General features: G+C 40.1%; 1 protein-coding gene across 3 annotated transcripts; it reads right to left on the bottom strand.

The window, feature by feature from the left end:
• Window positions 1-822: 822 nt before the first annotated feature.
• PCNX4 (pecanex 4) lies at window positions 823-18,198 on the bottom strand. Of its 3 annotated transcripts, none has more exons than XM_074583690.1 (12): window positions 17,231-18,198; window positions 15,222-15,272; window positions 13,801-14,527; window positions 12,000-12,179; window positions 11,394-11,908; window positions 10,452-10,552; window positions 10,181-10,303; window positions 9,559-9,922; window positions 6,805-6,908; window positions 5,317-6,347; window positions 4,569-4,755; window positions 823-4,199 (listed from the first exon to the last, which is right to left on the bottom strand). In XM_074583690.1, the coding sequence occupies exons 3-12, from the start codon at window positions 14,487-14,489 to the stop codon at window positions 3,948-3,950; spliced, it is 3,546 nt and encodes a 1,181-aa protein (XP_074439791.1). In that variant the 5' UTR covers window positions 14,490-14,527; window positions 15,222-15,272; window positions 17,231-18,198; the 3' UTR covers window positions 823-3,947. The 3 variants fall into 3 exon arrangements, with proteins under 3 accessions (XP_074439791.1, XP_074439789.1, XP_074439792.1); XM_074583688.1 differs by having other exon boundaries at window positions 17,995-18,198; XM_074583691.1 differs by lacking the exon at window positions 12,000-12,179 and having other exon boundaries at window positions 17,995-18,198.
• Window positions 18,199-20,681: the final 2,483 nt, after the last annotated feature.

Here is a 20,681-nt window from a genome sequence, read left to right as displayed (position 1 = left end):
TAATTGTAACCCCTGTCGTAGGCAGCACTCAGCCTTGCTCTGAACCTGGCACATGCTAAATCTAAAGAGCATCGTGGAGAGAAGATCAGGGGAAAGCGCCTGTAGCGGAATAGCCTGTAGCTACAAGAGGGGACACGGTGTTAACGAGAAATCCATTTCACAGCAGATTGCTTACAGCCAAGACAGCAGTGCTTGTGTCAGAGCTGACTTAGGGCAGCCGTCGCAGGGTAGGCAATTTAAGCATGAAATAGATGCTGAGTTCCCACCTCAGTCAGAAACAGGCCCTTCCAGACAGAGTCCAGTCTCAGCAGTGCTGGTGTTCTTGGTGCTGGGCAGCAAGAGCCCTGGGGAACCAAGGATTGTACTTGAAACGTTTACCATCCTGCTGACTCCCAATTCAACCATTAGCTAAAAGTACCTCTGCAGTGGTTAATTCATCTCTACTTACAAGGTTGGTGACCTTCTTCCTGTTGGCAGAGGCCTCAGTAATGTTTGGACGTACCTCAGGCCACACACTATCCAGGTAAGAAAAAATTCTTACTTATATCATTGAGTGATAATAAAAGAACAACCACCCATTTCTAAATTACTGAATCTTTCCAACCACAGCAAAAAGTCAGTCAAGAGTGATGTTTTTTAACATGACATTTAACAAATATGGAAAATACTGTCTAGGAAAAAAAACCAAAAAACTGAACAAGTGATGACAATTGTCTCATCTCACGCTGTTCTGGAAGAACAGGTTCATTTCACTTGCTAACACACCAGTTCTTGGACTGTGGTTTGTGAAATGTCCTAAAGGGGCAGCAGTAAGTCCGCATGACAAAATGCAGCAACTCTGAATACAATACACACGCACAGATGATGTTCACGGGATGCTTTATCCTCTAATCCACAGAAGATGTGGCAGTACGGTACACAGTAGGCAGCTCACTCTCCCAGTTTATCTCCTTTTTCACTCCCAAACCAGCCTAAGCCTTTGCGCTCAAAGAGGTTGCTTCCCTTGCTTGAGCTTAGGGCAGTTGCTGCTAGACAAGTAAACACAGCCCCGCCTTTGTGGACTATGCCATTGCCACCAGCAGCGCAAGACAGACCAGCACGAAGGAGCGACAGCAGTGATGACGGGGGGGGGAAGTTGCCTCTTTTGGAGAGGAAGCTGATGTTCAAGGAAAAGGCAGGAAGTAGAAACTTGCCAAAAAAGGACAAAGCATTTGCCGTTTGAAAACCTCACTTCCCTGACACCGATTCCTGTTGCTTTATGGTACCAAGGCAGTCTCCAGGATTTAAATAGTTTTTGTAAAGGCTCAAGAAAGGGGTGAAAATCCTCTAGTAAGGTTTTAAAGCTGATCTCATTAAATAAAGGTTGTCCAAAGCGACAATGAAGGTATCTTACACTGACCTGTGTGTGATGAACATCACAATCTGTAAAGCAAGTAGGCATTGGTAAGAATTAAGTAAAGCTGATGCACACAGCTGGTTAAAAACATTCCCCATAGTCACACAGGAAAGCGATGGGGGGGGCCTGTCAAAGACAGTGCTAGATATTCCGTAATCTCACTAACAGCGTATATTATGTGCTTAGGAGAGGTGCAGACAAGACCAGGCTTGAAGGTGTTCTAAATTCCTGATAATCAAAGAAATGCTCCAAAACAAACAGGACACAGTTCAAGGATGTGCAGACAAAACAACATGCTTCACAGGGGCACTCAGCTGCACAAATTTGTGATACAGAACGAGAGGCTGTAACTCATGATTCTGCCAAAAAAAGAGACTCTAAAGAGAGTTACAGAAAATTGTAACATGAATCAGGGTCATACTGTTGCAAAACATACTGGGATGTGTGAACTGGCTCAGAATATCAACAAATAAGGGGCTGTAGGACACACTCCCTGCAGTAGCAGGGACAGGATTTTACAGCACATTAGAGCCCAGCTCCACATTCCTGTCCACAAACAGGAATTCTGCACATCAGTAATTCTGTTCCTCCATCTGGTACCAATCAGGATCTCTTGCTGGGACACCAGGGCTGGTTACCAGCAGCGCTTTTCAAGAAGACTTGACAGCAGATGGAGAGAACCAGAGGAAAGGAAGAGAAAATGATCACAGCTCTCTCATTTTTTCCTCAAATGGTTTATTCAGTTTACAGAAGACAAAGAATGAGGGCAGAAATTATAACCATCTTCAAATAAAAGACTGCTGCTGCAAAAAAAGGTAAGTAAGTTTTCTGTGACCATACAGAAGACAAGTAGTAAGAGGCTTACAATAAGGCAGGGAGGTTTAATTAGATTTAGGAAAAACCCCAGACTTTCCAACTGCTGCAAGAACAGCAAAGAACTGGAGCAAACTACTTGACAAGTTCATGATACTCCTGGTATTGAAAGTTTTAGATCAGATTAAACTTGCCAGTAGTTCATTTTGAGAGGGAGATGAAGCAGGTTCTCTCTAAAAGCCCCTTCCAGCTCAATTTCCATCACTATTGCCAGGCACAGTTCATGGCCAAGCAATGGGATTTTAGGTTATTGGCAGTTTATTATTCATGCTCCCACACACCAATCACCACCTAATAAGCTGCTTACAACAACATTCTGTGCGAATTCCATCCTGTACATTAAAGCATTATACCATGGAGTTTGACAAGTGTTTCCTTTCCACTTCTGAATTCCACCCCAAGGTTTGCATATTTTTTTTAAAAAACATTTATGGTCACGGATCAAAAGAAATGGCTAATAGCCAAGTAATAAGCATGCTCCAAATTATACAACACTGGGTGTTCTACCTAGTAGTAATTCAGTTACGGAGCAGATCTGATTTAAATTGATTCTACAGGTTAAAGAAAGATAATAACCTACACCCTGCTTGGCCTACGCCAGCAGTAACCACCCTGTAACTACTGATCTACAGAGAAGACATGTTGATGTGCTAAAGACTGGCGGTAACGAACAGGATAAACAAGCCACTAGAGAGAGGAGCCAGACCTGTCTTCGAGAAGACCTGTAATATTGCAAACTGATTGCCAAATTCCGTTCTAACCTCTGGTACGGCTAAAAAAAAAAAAAAAAAAAAATTAATTCTGGCACAAACAGCTGGATTCTGCCCCCCCATCATCAGGCTCTCACTGTATTTGTGGAAGACTGGTTAGTGACACAGACATAGGTTGCAAAAAAATTCACATATATTTTTATATATATAAAAATACATGGATATTGGGAGAAGGAAATAAAGTTAATCCATTTGAACTTAAATTCCTTCTCTCCCCTAATTACACGTTTATTTCATCAGTAGGTCACACAGGTTTTTAATGTGTCAGAATGCACAGTTTTATTCTCTTTGCCCCAAAACGAGTACTTTGGTAAAAATTGTCCCTTGCAACTTACTTTGTTAAAGCATGGCTGATACTACAACTAAGGAAGATCAGCTAAAGTCTTACATTTTAACAATTCAGTCCAATATAAAATTGCCAGAATAAAAAAAAAAAAAATCATATAAATAGTTGTATGTACACTTTGGTTACCAACTCTATGGTTGACGGTACTACAGGGAGCTGTAACCTGACTGTCAGTGCAAGTCACCTGTCCAACTATTAAAAAGAGAAAAAAAAAACATAAAAAAAATCAGAATGCACCAAAAATCGTTAATGATCAGAATTATGCTGCTCTTCTCTAAACTGGAGAAGAGAATTTCAGCATCTCCTGGCTTGTCAGCCACACAGGCAATGGTGTCTCACGTGTTCCAGCAGCAAGAAAACAGTTCAAAACTTCCTGCCTGCTGAAGGTTCTGTCTAGCACCATTTCCATGCAAATTATGTATGCTGGCCTGGCACTGCCATCCAACACCACTTTGAGAGTAAAATCTTATTTGTAGTGTATAAATGTAGCATGAACATTTGATTCCCAACATGCAGATGAGAAAATAGAAAGTAATAATAATAAAAAAGTGCTACAGACGTTCTAGAATAAAGGCAAATGCAGAAGTTCAGAAGAATAAATGGGGTAGCCAAGAGGCGGGTCTGCAGCTTGCACAGTAAGGTTTCGCAGAAGAACGGGGTGTGCCTGGATGCTGTAACGTTCTTCATCATCATTTGTAGCATACAGCAGCTCCCAGGACAGATTTGCCCACTGACCTCGGACAGCTTCATCATTAAGTTTTCCCACTTGTACTAAGAGTTCCTGAAGAGTGAGGACTCGCCCAGTGTAAATTCCCTTTAAGAACAAACAGATCAAAGTGTTCAGTACAGTCTCTGAGCATTTTAGTTACAAAGCACGAAATCAAGCTGTGGGGCTACACACTATGGGTATGGTCCCTTTAAAAATGGCAGAGTGTATAAACTAGCCTCCTCGGTTCAACGTTTCCATCTAGGAAGATAGTCAGGAAATATTGCTGCATCTGAAGAACAATGCGGTGTGATTTTCAGCAATAGCGATGTCAGCTCCTGTCTAGTACAAGCAAACTCTGGTTGCTCAGCCTTCATGTTTTGGAACGTAATTAAAAAAGAAGGAAAAAAAAAAACCCCAAACAGTGGAAAAGAAAAACAAACTTTGAGCTCGCTTACTAGTAATTTTTCTTCTTACCATGTTTGGGTCGTGCCCCAGTGAAAAAAGGTATGGCTTTTCCTGAAGAACTGCTTGCTGCCACTCAAGATCCGATACCAGTCCAATGTACCAATCGTTTTCATATTCCTCCAGATAGTTAACCAGCTCTTTGAAGTTCTCAACTGGACCCAGGCTTGCTTTGTCAACCATAAGTTTAAACGTGTATCTGAAAGGTACAGAGCCACACAGTAAGTAGCGCAGCAAACGACAGGAGGAAAAAAGCCTCTTCAGGCTAGAAAAGGCAGAGAGGCACCATCAAATGTTATCAGGCACCAGCAACTTTGGAAGTTATTGCTTGTCAGCTGAGTCACTGAGTCAAAAGTTAGTACGGGGATGCTTTTAGCTCACCCAGACGTAAAACACATTAGCTTAAACATCCTTCATTCACCTCAAACACTGTTACTGCTGCCTGATCGTGGAAAGTGCAGAACATCTAACTCTACCGCAGTTCTCTTTACGGGGACAATGAAAATGGGTGGGTTTTACCCCACTTAACACAGCAGATTTCCAGTGTTGGAGGCAGCTGTTGTGGGGAAGAAGGAAGGAACCTCCATATCACGGTCTTCGCTGCCTGGGGTTACAGGCAATATTTATGGAGGAAGAAGCTACAAACATATTTAAATGATACGGTTTTAACACAAACTACTCTTAGAGAAGTGATACTTTCTTTCAAAGCACAGGAGTCTTTATATAATTATTATGATAGGAGGGAATATTTTTCTTTTACCTGAATGCTTTCAATGCAAGTTGGAATAGCTCCGGTTTGCCAGTTAGCCAGTCCAAACCAACAGACCACGGAATACCACCAGTGTACGCTCTGAACACATGGCTTGGGGCAGGCACGGTGTTATCCAGTCCAAACAGACCAAAACAACACGACAATACTCCATGGATGTACAAGTCTTTCAAAGCTTTATCTTTCATAAGGTCTTCAAGTAAATTAGAAGGCTTTTCTTTCAGATGAAAGAAGTCCAGCTGACTCAAAATGAAGTGGTACCATTCTTCTGGAAACCTCTGCCTCATTTCATTGACTTTGGAAGTAGGCACTGGGGCTGTTCTCCATTCTTCAGGAATGCTCAATAGCTCCGAGTAAGAGCAACTAAATGCAACCTTAGGTAAAACTTCTTGCTGTTTCCCTTTGTCTACAGCAGGAAGCCCAAGCACAACAGCCCTGTATAACTTATCTTCTGGTGACATTTCTTGTGGGCTGTCTTGGCTCTGTGTTTCTACAGATCCTGGAATAGACAGATGTACTTTTGGTGTAGTTCCCCACTGCCGAGGTTCTTTTCTGTCTTTCATTCTGGGTTCAAGATCAAAAATGTCACTATCATCAGTCCAGTCCTCAATTGTATCAACACTAAAACTATCTTCTTCCCTCAGAGGCCTGGATCTTTCTATTGCACAGCTATGCTGATTTTCTGGAAATGATCCTTTTTTGTTCTCGTCAGCATTGCCCAGGCTTTCCCATGTTTTCGATTTTTTATAACAATACTGGACAAGCATCCAGACAAGAACTTTAACGAAATCATCTTTCAGATGCTTTAAATTCTCATGAGAGTCAATTATTCCAGATAACACATTTTTGGCATCGGAATACAGCCGCACAGGTAGAACAGTACAAGGAGTCAAAATGTGTCCAAAATAGTGATTAGGAGAGAGAATCTTTGTCTGCTCCTGATGTTCGAAGGCCGTTTCAAAAATTTCATCAACTCTGTGAGCTTCAGCAGCATGACAGGATGTTTCCTGCAATTCTAGTCCCTAAAACCAAATTGTTTTCATTTATGCTTTAGTCTTCACCAGTACGTATCCTTAAATGATAGCAAGCTGTTTTCTCACAAACAAAATTCTTCTGAACAAATAAAGGTACATTCCATTGTCAATATTTCCACAACTCGACCTACAAATCTAACTAGAAATAATAGTAATAGCAAGGCACTCACTACAATATTAGACACAGATCTGTGTCTTAAAAAAATAAATCTTTGCCTCATACAGATCTTATGAGACAGCTTATTAAAGATGTGTCACAAGCTAGATAATAAAAAAAAATTCACATCTGCTAAGCACATCGGTTGCAAGACTAGTTAGTATAGCAATAACACTCAGCTTAAAAAAATGACCGTAACATCAGGCAGTTACATTGCTGAAATATTATGCAGAAAAATGTTTGCATGATATCAAAACATTAATATGTCAGCCCTCGGCATGCAGTTACCTTAATGCTAACACCACAGTATGTGAAGCCTTTTTCCAGTACCAATATCCACATCAGTCTATCTTGAAAACGGCACAAGTAATGTGATCCAGGTAGAGAGAGACCTAGACAAGAAAAATACAAAACAAAAACTATGGTATTATATTGGTGAAAACCTGCGGAATTCAACTGCAAACACAAAATATTTCTGCATCAACATCAAAAAATCAGTTAAAACTGGCTACCTAGTACCCTAGAATCTTAAAGGAATAGCTGCAAAGCTGGATCTTGAAATTGTAGTGGTATCTTTGAAAAAGCTGTGAAAATCTGGGAAATCCTCACAGAGCTGCAGGACTACAACATTCACACTGGACCAGGGTTAAGCAACCCCACCCTCAATTCCCTTTGTAGACACGACTTTCATGATTAGAGATAATCTTTGGCTGTATTTCCAAGCGCACAGTTCCCACTGATGTCACCTGGAGATCTAAAATTGTTATGATTGCTGAATACATTAAAGAATTGTCATCTAGCACATGAGTACCTTAATGCCACTATTTGCTGTAGAGCATAAAGTTTATTTGTTATGGGAGAAATAAAAAATGTAACTTAACAGGATTTGTTACTTACACTACCAGGTCCTACATTGACTTATCTGTATTCCAGAATGATTAGAAAATATCCCTTAGGATGCGAAACCCAGAGTGTAAACAATTCTGCTAAAGTGTTAGCTTACAAATGACGTAATATCACACCCATTCTACAGATACATAAAGATCTACATTTTCAAGAGCACCTGCTCATCTTTAAAGATTTTTGAATCGGTATTGTACATGTTGAACACTAACAGCAGACACAGCAGAAATCATCTGTAGTGTTTCTGAAATACCTCTGCGTGTATGTGTAATAAATCTGATCCCACTGTCTTTAAGTTTGAAATCACCAAAAATACAGCCCCACAAAATAAACTGGAATTTGAAAATCACGTCCTGAACAACCTCAGATCACACAAAGTATTAGTACTCAAAAATCCCACAATCTGGCTGTCACTGTAAAAATTAGATGACACTTATAGCCAATAAAAAGGTACTTTTTCTCTCTTCTACCTATTTAACAAAAAGCACAATGTCAGACTTCCTATCAACTGGTGGTTGTACTGTATTTCTTTTAAGTTATAGCTTACTGTCAACTTCTCCAGGCATGACGTTTGCTGCCAGTTTATGACCTGCTTCTGCTCTCACTCATGTCCAAGTGATCACTCACTTGCACAGCGAATTTTAGTTTTAGAATGTTGTAAGATGGAATCAGTGAAACCAACCATTAAGCTGTAGTTAAAATTTTAGTAACCTTTCTATCCCACTGAGCTAATGAAGTGCATTTTCTTGCTAACACTTTGCAAAGATTTTAATTCTTTTCTTGCTAGCTGTTAAAGCTCCTTTACATAGAAAAAAGTATGGTTTTAAATTAAAATAGAGACACACAAAGTGGTACCTCTTCATTTTGAACTCATCTGAGAACATCACATTTTTTCTTGCTTGAAGACATTAATTCAAAGATTTTCATATTAAAGAAGAGACTTTTTCTCCCCTTCAAGGCTCGTATTTAAATTATTTAACCCGAGGCATACCTGCCACCACAGTCATGACGGCAGTGGGGAAATACATATCTATCTCTATAATATGTACAGATAGATATGACAGATAAATAACAGACAGATATAAATATATCTATTATATATATAAAAAAACCCATACATAGGCTGATGAAGTAGGCAAACTGAAGTGTTTCTCCTCTTTAGAGGAAAAAAGCTTCCTAATTTTATTTTTTTAATACCTCTCTACACCAGTACTAAAACTGCAGCAAATGTAAAGCACTTCCATATAGTCTTCAGAAAAGCATGATTAAGGTTAACTTCCACTGTCTTCAAATATTAGTCCATTTTTTCTAGTCATAAGCCGTTTTCCAAGAGGTTCATGTAAATATTTGCCTCTTGTCTAGGGCAACAATCTTTTGATTATTTAGGTTACACAAAGAGTGTTTCTCAAGAAAACGAGCTTGCAATTTTAACAGTTATTCTATCTCCAGCTGGGAAAAAGACTCTGCATTTCTTCACCTCTGTTTATATAATTCTGTGAAATACCCATCATGACATCTTTCATAGGCTTTAAGACAAGAAGTCCCATTACAACTCTACCCTAACAAGATGTGACATTAAGTCTTATCAACTGGTTCAGTTCTCAACTGCTTACTGCTAGTTGGGCTACATCACGTATTTTACAGACATCCAGTCCATATTCACCGTACCTCAAGAACACAGCCAAATTAGCAAAATCACCTTCTGGTGAGTAATGGGATTGATGCAGAGAAAGACACATATATACACAACCACAAAGAACAGTCTGACATACCACCTCCTCTCTACTGTCAAGAGAGCTCTATTTATTGCCTCCAATTAGGTGCCATGAATGCATACCATCCTCTTTTGTTTAGTATAAAAAGATTAGGATTGATACTGTTTCATCGCCATTTAGTTTCTCCTTATTTTAAGGATAACAAACCACAATTATTTTCTTACAAGAACGTAACAAGTAGAGATGTACGAGAAGGATAAAAGTAATCACTTTTTCCTCCATTGAACAGTCTCTGAATGTCAGATTTAACCTACACCATGAAATGTGGTTTAAATCAGATGCTATGATTCTTCTGTTCTCCAGCAAAATCATGTCTCCTAAAATATTTAGTTGTGTTCCTTCACAGTGTTGCCAGCACACCTACCTAGGCTACCGGCTGCTAGTGCAGACTGCAGAGCAACAGCCAGACTTGGAACCATCTGCTGGTAGTACACGGTATCGGAGCAAACACAAGCTGTAGCACCCACAGGTCCTGGCCAGCTTCGGATAGGCCTAGGAAACCCAATCAAAAATACCGGTAGCGTGAAGAGCGGCAGCAAGGGAGAAGAAAGGAGCGCAGAGACAGCGATGAAGGTCAGCAGGATCGGGAAGAAAACGACATTGAGTGTGACTAAAGTGGCAGTAGATTTGCGACGCTGTTTTTTCTCTGTCCATGATGTCAAAACAATAGCTATGGCAAACTGTAACTTTGAGACAAACTGAAGCAGTCGATCCCGTAGGATACCAACCTGCAAGATACATACAAGCAGCATGTTTATTTGTGTCCTGTATCGTATCATATTCAGCACTGGCAAAGCTGCCTTATCTACAATTTTAAGAAAATGAAGCGTTATCATCATTGACTGGTATTAGAGTGCATATCTTAGTACAGTTTTTCAGCCTCTGTTTGCTAGGTCCCGAATTCTGTAATTCCCTAATAGGGGAAGGCAAGGAAACAAAGACTTTAAGTAGCAACTATCTGCTTAAATTTACAATATGACAATTACCAGCAGGAGTCTGATTCCTGTATCAAGGCTCTTGTTCCACCAGAGGTCTGGATTTAACACCAACATTTGTGCTACTGACACAACTACTATGTCCAGTAGGGCATTTTCTGTACTCTGCCAGACCTAAAATAGAGGTATGTTAGACATACATTTAAAAATGTATTTTTCTGTCTCTGCTTTCATGACCCGGAATATTTCTTCCAAGTCATCTTAATACTCAAATCATGTAGAAGAGAATTTCTTAGGCTAACATATTTAAAATTCAAATTACCATCCTAAATATTCTTGTGAATCCAATGCAAACAGACACAGAATGAAGATTTTGTAGCGAACGGTCTAGTGACAGGAATGCTATCATAGCAAACGGGGACACTGTAATTGAAATAAGAGAATCATTTATTTCCTTTCAAAAACATAATTAAAATCTACAGAGGTAAGCAGTTTTATTGCAGAATGGAAATCTTAGTGTAAAGAGAACTCTTTCCTTCATTATTACAAATTCCTCTTTGTATTACGCTTCCAGGACATCAAACAGCGTATTTGCACTAATGGCCCAAGATGGCAAACATTTATGTCGATGCTTAGTTGTTACTTGCTATTACTTTTTTTTGTTTGTTTGTTTCCCCAACAGAATGGAAATATTCAAATAAGTAAAAATAAACATGGGAATAGCACTCATCAATCCACTTCCCCAAACTGATGCTTCTTTATGAAATTAAATAATTTAGATCAAATTTTGGTTCCCCAAAAGTAGATACATTTTCTCTAACCTACCACAAAAGAGACTGTTCTCTTTACTAGCAAGTTGTAAGAACTAAATATTTAGTCAGCTTGAAGACTCTCAACTCACTTTTGTTCCTCAGTATCTTTTAAAAAAAACTAAATCTAAAAGAGCCATTTTTTCAAAAGTGAGTACTGATTTTATAACCAAAATCCTTTAAAACACCTTGCCTTCTGAGCTGGACTTTTAGAAGGCTCAACTTTTTAGGTTTATCCCTAAAAAAAGAAATAAATAAAATCACTAATCACTTTCAGATATTCTGAACCAGTAATTTTGACCTCACTGCACAATTTAGCAAACATCAACAAATATTTCCATCAACTTGGATTTTCTTATTTCATTCATAGAACCTTGCACATACAGTAATTCTAGCGTTGTTTCAATCTTCCTACAAGCATCATCTAACAAACAACAGACAGTGCGTATTCCTACCTAGTGTTAGTAAAATCCTCCTGACAACACCAACTTTCATTAGCCTTCTTTGCTTCTCCATGAACACAGTCACAGTCCTGACATCCTTTGGATAAAAGGGGTTTCGGAAGATTCCAAACAAGTACACTCTCTGAATCTCTCTAAGAATCCATACAATTATAAGTAATATGATCAGAATGTAACTCACTATAGCCTGAGGACTGACTTTGGAAAATGATGAAAAGCCTGCAAATTGATGAAGCAGGCTGGCTTCTATGAGAGTAAACGTCAATACAGTCAAATAAAAAATAAATTCCCTCCACCCAAATTGTATTCTAAGACCTCTGTGCATATTTTTAAATTTGCTGGAGGTTACATGGCTTATCATGGTGTGTTTGAAGGCAAAACCAATCTCGCTTAGGTTAAGACTCAGTATGAACCCAAATCCAGTCATGAAGAGGACCACACCGAGAGTGCTGGGAATGAAATACGATGCTATTGCTGTTCCAGCAGAAATGAGAAACATTACTAATAACCTGTGAAGGAGAAAATAAAAAAGATTTGCTTGAAAAGAAAAAGGTTATAAACGATATTGATATATTTTACAATTATATAAACAAGGTTTACTTTGTGTTACTTGACATAGGTGACCCTCCTAGTCCAAACTCCAACAGTTGTTCCATTCCCCACAGAAAAAGTGCGTCAAGCGGGGGCAGAATTCCCACTGCCCATAAGAACGGCAGAAAAAGAAATATGATGTGCAAGATCTGGTTTGTCTGTTCTAGAATGGGTGTGTTGACAGCAAACCTGGATAAAAGAATAAATGTATGTGAATTCTGTGAAGGAAGAGATAACTGATGTGTGGGAAGGCTTTTTAACTACTACAGCAAATCCAGAAACATAAACATCACAGATTCTATCTACAAAATCTCAAAGGGTATCTTGTAAGAGGAAAAATAAGGACATAAATTTATGCTTGGGGCAGTAATACAGTAATTAGGATAATTTTTAATTCAAAAGATTTGAAGCCTTCAGATTACACAGATGAGTCAAGTGACATAACTATCCTAATTGTTTTGATACCATTGTGATAATACACTCAAGAAATACTTGTGCAAAAACAAAAGGCCCAGACCACAATTGTTGAACAAAAAAAATGCTAAGTATTTTTTTCAAAATTACAAAAGCAAAACCTTATGCAAGTCTAAGACTCAAGATGTAAGCATTAACACTGAAAGAACTGGCATGTTGCCTGTACACTAAGATATAAACTCTCTTTATGAATACAAAAAGTTATTTTCTACATTGAAGTATTAAAATCTTTTTGTAAAAATGCAAAAAATCGGTATTAGAAATCTGCATAAATTCTAAGCAATATATAGTTCGCCATGTAGCTAATTAACTTAAAGGTGGACTGCTAAGATATTTGGTTTCTCTCTACTTCTTAATAAATAAATAAGCCTCAAAGGAATTTTGTCAGGACTTTAAAGAACGTCTGAATTTTCTCCTCAGGAAATTAGATAAAAGAATTTGGGATCCAAGACCACGTGTATAATTCTCATATCATAACTGAAGAGGCAACTAGGGCAAATCATTAACAAAGACATCTCAAAGCACAAAACTAATAAAATCAAACATGGTTTTTTAAAAACGCACTTGAAGTACCCCAAGCATAAAATATGTACATGTGACAAAGTGATATAAATATCACCCAACAGGGAGAAAGAATGCATAAAGTAAACGTAAAAGCATCTTGCTTTAAGAGATCCTACAAATACTTTAGCTAAGACATTCTTCGGAAAAGTGAAAATATAGAAGTCTCCTATTTGTAGGCTGATATAGTTCTTTTGTATTACAAAAGCATTTAAAAATCCAAGTTCAAAATCCACATAATAGAGATATAGCAATGTTCACATTTGCTTATCCATTCAATAAAAACAAATTCATTGTGCTTTTTCTGCATGTAATTTATAACCCTCTGCAATCACTTTGCAGAGACTAAATTAGAAAATATTCTAGGATGAGATCTGGATATAAATCCAGTGCTCCTGAAGTTTGCAGTGCTTATGTCTATAATTCCAGGTCAGGAACATGTTTTTCGAAAACATACTTTTTAAAAAAGGATGTTGATGCAAATGCTTTTGTACAAAAATACTGAAATTGACACTCCATGATAATTTTAGCTGTACCTTACTTAGAAACGGCTCTTCCTAATTTACATAGAATACTATAAAAATTTAAGAACAACCTTTTATGCACAGCGTAGAGCATCAATTTTTGCCATATACTCTTCTAGTTTCTTCCTTTGTAGTTCCTACAGTTGCTTAAAATCTCAAATCTTCCTCAGAAGAATCATTTCATCTTTCTCATTAAAAACGTATATAGAATAACCATTAATTTAATTAACTAAATGCTGTATTATGTTTACCTGTGTGCAAGATCCACTGCAATAAAGACAAAAATGTAGAAAGGTCTCATCAGAGCAGTGATTTCATAAGTATCCAGTGCTTGGAACGTAGCTGTTTCGGTAGCTGTATTTATGATTAACGAATACTCTCCTATACATATAGTCACCCATCCAAATACAAAGATCATAACCGTTCCTCCAATGTTGCTATACAGCAAGGTTATTCTGTTTGGCAGCAAATACCAAGTTCCCAACCCACACAATGCCCCTGCCAGAAGGGAATGAAATACAGTGTTGATTATATACTTCTTGCCAGAAATAATAAATTTTACTGTCTCTGAACCTACACAGCTGGAAAATTCAAACTCATCTTCATCTGTTAGGGTATTCTGAATTTGTATTCTTTCTACTGTCACTGTTTTCTGTTTTGCATATAGATTTGTCATCTGAAGAATAAGTGCTGTAACAAACATCAGTCCTCCTGAAAGTGCTGCAGTATAGTAGTCTTTCATAACTCCTAACTGGTACAAAAGTGTTCCTACTCCTCCCCAAACCCATGGCATCAAGAAAAGAATAATCTGATTCACATATATGTAAGGAGGGGCACAATAGCCTAATTTAAACCGGGGACCTCCCAGCACAGTCTGTGGAAAGCGCTTCAAAAAGAACTCCTGTTTGTAATCATTCAGCAGAGGTACATCTGGACCCATTCTTATTACTCAGGAATGCTGGATGAATATCATTTTTCCTGTAAGAGAGAGAAAAAGAAAGAAACATTACTGAATCTGGAACTCAGAACTTATCCAGGGAATTCTTTGGTCCTGTTTTCATTTACTAAGTTACAGTGGAATTCTGACATGTTAGCATTAGTAGATATCATCCTAAGGCACCAACAGAATCTGCTAGAAACTAGCAAACACCTAAAGAAACTGCTAAGCAAACACTTAAAATGGAAAAACATTATTTATTTTAAAATAAAGAATATGTTCACGATCTGAAGCTTTCAAATAAAACATAGAATCAGTTCTTGGGAGATGGTAAAACCAACTCATCTCGACACCAGAACACCTTCCTAAAACTGATTTTTTTTTTTCCCCATGCGGTCTGATTACAATCACTTCTTGCTACAGACCTCTAACTCAAATTAATCCTATAAAGTATCTTCATAAACAAACAGAAGAGCCAGTGATTTCACTGAATAGCCATATAAGTGCAAGGATACAGTCACACCAAGGTCCCTGTAAAAATCAAAGCCTTATGAAATAAACTAACTGTAAAAAAAAAAATTATTAGTATTGTTTTCCACATCAGCATTTTTACTGTCCTACACAGCCTAGTTGCAGAACAGGATCTCACTGTACTAAGCACTACACAAGATGTAAAGTAAACAGTTCACTTTCTGCTTCCTAAAACATATAAAATAAAAAAAATAAACACAATACTTGTGAGTTGTAGCAGAATCGGCATATATTCTTGTCTGTCAATGGAGAAAGCTGAAAAGAGGAAAAAAGATACCTGTAAACATTTACAATAAATCATCAAATTGAAATCAGATATGACCACTCATTTAGACATGATCAGGCAATGTAGAAGTAATGAATGTAAGAAGGTAACTATGATATTCAAATATAATTTTATGCTACTAGTCACAAAAGCAAGAATCCATGAATGACAGGTAGAAATACTCCAGCTAAGAAACAGGGTGATAAAACAGCACAAAAATGCAGTGCTAAAGCACTTCATTAATAATAATTCTTAAAAAAGAGATGCTGGTATGCATTTGGAGTTGCACCAGTACTGAAATGCTAACTTTCTTCTACTGGACCTGTTTAATCTGATGAATACCTATTAGCCATCATTACTGATATATTAAAAATTAGACTTGCTGCCGTGGAGTTTCCAAACTACTGTGATCCCTTCTTTATACAATACTAAATGCTTTTAGGTGCTTCTGAGACCAATTTACTCCTTAATAAACAGTTATCAGTCACTTGACTGAAGGTAGATACTGGTCATCACACGACTAAGTTAGAAACAGTGCAAATGAGAGAGAATAAAGGCCATTTGTACGCATTACCACAACTGGAAATTTGCATTCAGGGTTCACGAAGTCCATACACTCCACAATGAAAAGCAGGACCCCACAGGCTCTGTAACTATTCTCCATGTAGGCTGTGGAATGGCTTTTTTTTTTTCCTTACAAATTGGAATTTTTACACATAGAATACTGACTATGGAATATTGAAACCATAGAGTTTTTTTGGTCATACTGTTTCAAGCCATTGAAAGTTTCTTAAGGGAACAAGAGGGCAGCAGACAGCCCTAATGGAAAAGACACATGTTGACAATGGAGAGGGGAATTCATTCCAGTCAGCTCAGGAATTTGAAAATGTAACAGGGACACGCCCAACTAAAAACAAATTTCAATGTAATTAAAGAAAAAAATAATCACAATTCAGCCAGTGTCATTTAGAAAAAGAAACACTGCTTAGAGGGCTACATAGGCATGAAACTAAGTTGCTGTGGAAGTTACACATCATAGAAGATTCTTATGCACCTAAATGATACAAGCCGAGTTTTTAAAAGAGCTGTAGAACCATAAGGTACATACTTTTGGGCAGCTGTGGTTTTCTGCTCTAAGAAGGGCTATTTTTGTTTGCAGTTTGAGTCTGCATTTGTGTTTGTCAGTTTATATTGCTAACAAAATGTTAACAAAACATTCCTCTTACAGTTTCTGTGTAAACAATAGACATCTTTGTGTGAGACAAAAAAAAAAGGTACATAAACAATATAGTTCTACTTGGTTACACTCCAAAACAAGCCATAAAAAGATGTGAATTTATTTATAAATGAAAATACTAAGACTGAAGCTCACAGACTATGGAAACAACACCCTCGACTATCCTCCTGGCTTCCAAATAGCCAGGTAGCACGTAAGGACTTCAAAAAGACACTCATGTGTCTTGTTATTTCTGTGCAAAGCCCTAGCAACAAGGCTCCCCACAAAAGTGAGTGTTTACAGGACCTGGCTTCAATATACATTCCTAACATACAGGACTGGCCCAACTTTGACAACTTGCTTGGTTACCCAAACAACCTGCACCACAACAGTTTGTCATCACCAGCAGTGATCCATGCAACTTCAGTACTATCATAACAAGGACGGTAAAAGGACTTTACCACCACAAAGTTATTTAACATGTTCCACTCCCCCCGCCCAATATTCTCTCTGTCCTCATTATAAAAAGAAACAAAACAAATCTTGCTCAAATTCAGGCAGACATTCACAGGAGGGCATGAATTTTTGTCCAAACGACCATCATCCTTCACGTTCACTGACAGCAGATCAGCTCCGTTCAGTCTGGTTTTATTTCAAGCAATTAGAGGAGAAGAGGTGTACAGCTCTCAGCTGTCTAAGCTGCCAAAGCACATAAGGCTTAAGAATACTTACCTCAGTGGTCTTCGAGGTCTCTTCATGCAAGACTGAGTGATGGCTATAAACCACCTGCTAGCACAGGAGGGAGGAATGCCAGCGTGGGAGACACGGGGTGGGGTGGCTACGGACATCCCCTGCCCTGACACCGGCACCTCTACTCCATGGTTAAAGACTCAGCTGTGCCGCAGGCCAGCAGGGAGCCAGATGGAGCAGGCTGGGGGCCCTCTCCTCAACAGCATCCATGCCAACCCCTGGCACGACCAGGGGATGAAGCGTTTTAAGCCAATGGGCTCCAGCTATGGGAACAGCGTCCCGGGACCACTTTGGGAAGAGCCGCTGACCACCTCCTTCTCCAGACACCTCTGCACCTGACCAGATGGACTCCCACCAGAGCCACCACACCTTCTACCCAGCCACCTCTCCTCCGGATCTTCTGCAGGAACGGAACTAATCAACTTAAGCGACCAAAAACAAAGCCTGTACTGTTTTTTACTCCTGAGGGGATGGGGAGGCCAGGCAGCCACCGGGCCCGCCGAGGCACGGCCGGTGGGGAGACTCAGGGGAAGGTAACGCCGGTCGGGCAGAGCCAGGCGCGGCTACCGCACCGCCGCCTCCCCGCTTCGGGGAGGCCGTGGCGCCTCTGCCTGCCTCGGTGAAGGGCTCCGCGGCTCCCGGATGCGGGGGGAAACGGGCAGGTGGGTGCCTGCGCCCCTGCGGCAAACGGCCGGGGCCGGCGAGAGGCAGCCACGGTAAAGTGCCTCTGCGAGGCGGGAACCTACCTCTGGCCCAGGCTCGGAGTAGGTCAGGGGCTTTGCGGGAAGGGGGGAGAAGCGGAACGGGGCTGAGCCTGCGGTGGGAGGAGGAGAAAAGGGAGGAGGAGGATGCCGGAGCGCTCCCCCCTCCCCGCCCCAAGGCTGTCCTGAGGGAGTGTGAACAGCGCAGGCCGCAGCCGGCCGCTCCTCCCCGCCGGCGGAGCTCCTCCACCCCGGTGCTGCTGCTGCTGCTAAGGACGGTGAAAAGGGGGAAGGAGGAGGCGGTGGCTAACAGCCGTGGTGACGCCCGGCCTCGCCGCGCTAGCGGCCCCCGCCCCGCCCCGTTTTCCCTCCCCGCGGTCGCCGCCATTTTGCCCGCCTGAGGCAGCCGGTGGCGTCGAGGCGCTGCGGGGGTCCCCGCCGCCGGCGGGAAATGGCTCCGGCCAGCGGAGTGGTAGCGGGTGGCTTCTCCAGGTGTTACCAAAGCATATCCCTGAAATGTTATCAGTAACTAGTGCCGAAAGGCCTTATGTGTATTCTCACGAATAATCAGGATTCTATCCTTGATTTATCAAGCATGAGCTAGTGAAAAGAACTCCTAATTAAGGGAGGCAAGTAGCGTATCATTCTTGAGGAAGCACATCGAGCATAAGGACCTTGAGGATGGTACTAATCTACACGTTTCGAGAAGTTTAGCCACCTTGGCAGGAAAGTGAAAGTTCTTAAGTGTCCTAAGCTGAACTACTTTCATTATAATACTAAAAATCACGCCCATAGGTCAAGAAGACCCTTGCCCAGGTGAAGACTCTTCCCTTGAGCATGCATGATAGCTATAACTCAATGGTGTAATCATATGTAAATTACTAACCAATCAAGTATAGGTAGGAGGTACTAACACTATAATGATGATGTAAAATGTGTATAAAAATTGTGTGGAGAGTTCTGATGGGGGTGTATGACAGGGGAAGAGATCACCCGTGCACCCGGCGCCATAAATAAACTACTGTCAGCTTTCTAAACTACAAACCTGGTTTAGAGAGTGATAATTCCGGTATGGATTTTGGTAACACGGGCGTCTCTTTGGCGGGGCTGGCACAAGAGCTGCAAGTGGCGGGCAAAGGCGAGGGGCTGACGGCCTTCCCGCGCCCCTGCGGCGGAGCTGCCACCAGCCCGGTGGCCCCTGGCCGCCCTGCCTGGCCGCCCTGCCTGCCCGCGCTTCCCTCACCGCTATGGGTTTCTGCAGCTGTGCTTTCCACACATAACCATTGTCCTTCTGTTGGAAAACTAGGCATGAGGCATCTCGCTCCCTCTAGCTGTGGCCTGCCAGCAGGTTCCCGAAGCAAAGGAGAAGAGAGAAAGGGTGAAGAAAATCCCTCGGTCCGCAGAGGAGCCGTGGCAGGGCAGGCAGGGGCTCCCTGTGGCCACCATCGCCAGCCGTGAGCCAGGCCTTGCGCCTCCTGGGGCCCCTCTGTCTACATTGGTCTGTGTCCCCTCTGCTAGCAGCCTAGCTTCTCAAGGCTGGTCCCTCTTTAGCTGATGAATTCCTCACCCAGATGGCTTTGGTTTCCTCAAGTTTCTTTCTGTGCCTCTGAGAGGTGGCATGGAGGTGTCAAAGGTTGTTTTTTCATCACTTTTTTATTCGTTTCCATAATCATCCCACATTAACAAAACTGCAAAACCAAACAAATCAGTCTGTTTCTTTAATTATTACAACATTAACATTAACATTCAATAGGCAACGTTCTAGTATTACATTAAAACATTTAGCACAAATACTCAATCCACAGCATTCTGACATGATACTAAAACACTCAAACATTTCCTTAATCGTGAATGTCAATGGTCTTTCTCTGCTTAACTAATTGGAGGTGAGAACACTGATTCTAGCCCCAGGTAGAGGAAAATGCATTCTCAGTTTTCTTTTAAGTTAAATAAATTTGAGCATTCACTGGCAAGTTGAAATGTAAATCCAAATACTGCAATACTTCAAATACTGCAATACAACACTTCAAATTACACCCATTAAACATTGACAATATTTAATAGAGTGAGCATGCTTAATATAATTTATACCTAATAAATCTAAAATTTATAACTCACTCTGTTCATTAGAGCACCAGGGCATGCATATGTCTACCTTAACATCTATGTTATAACAATCACCGTATAAATTCTTACAAACAGTTATATCCATTTTGATCTGAATCCCTAATAAAATTTAACACACAGGCATATGCTGAGAATTTTAGATAAACTAAAAGAATTACTGTAATCAATTTAATTCTTATCAGACGCATCAGAACCTTTTTGTTGGTCTGTTAATCTTTATTCTTCGGAGATAATAAAAAGGCTGTTAGATTGGGCTATCCAGTGTAAAACCTTGGAAATGCTAGCAAACAAAAACGTTCGTTTACTTTCACTGACTTTCTTTTAAATGAGGTTCAATGGTACAAATGATACTGAAGTCCAGCCTGCTGGAAGACAAATATCTCAAACAAACTGTCTGTTTTTCTCAGGATCCTTGACTTCGGATTTATTCACCTTGTCCTTCAAATGTTTCTGTTGCAATCCTATTCAAATAAAGTATTTTTATGTCTTACAGATATTCCAAGATAAATAGCATCTTTGTACAATTCACTAAAGGTCTGTAGCAGGGATTTACTCTTTGTTCACAAGTTTCATCCTGTACCAGTTCACTAATTCAGTTACAATTT

This window comes from Larus michahellis, chromosome 4 (genome assembly GCF_964199755.1).
Source record: "Larus michahellis chromosome 4, bLarMic1.1, whole genome shotgun sequence".
In the NCBI taxonomy this organism is placed as follows: domain Eukaryota; kingdom Metazoa; phylum Chordata; class Aves; order Charadriiformes; family Laridae; genus Larus; species Larus michahellis.
This window is presented reverse-complemented; position numbering and strand designations above follow the sequence as displayed.

Bases quoted from the DNA above. Each gene is read 5' to 3' on its own strand.
- PCNX4 (XM_074583690.1), bottom strand. From the start codon at position 14,489: ATGGGTCCAGATGTACCTCTGCTGAATGATTACAAACAGGAGTTCTTT. The intron at 6,909-9,558 runs GTAGGTGTGCTG...TTTCTTGTCTAG, and splicing joins ACTAGCAGCCGGTAGCCTAG to GTCTCTCTCTACCTGGATCA. The intron at 4,756-5,316 runs GTAAAAGAAAAA...TGTACCTTTCAG, and splicing joins CTTGCATTGAAAGCATTCAG to ATACACGTTTAAACTTATGG.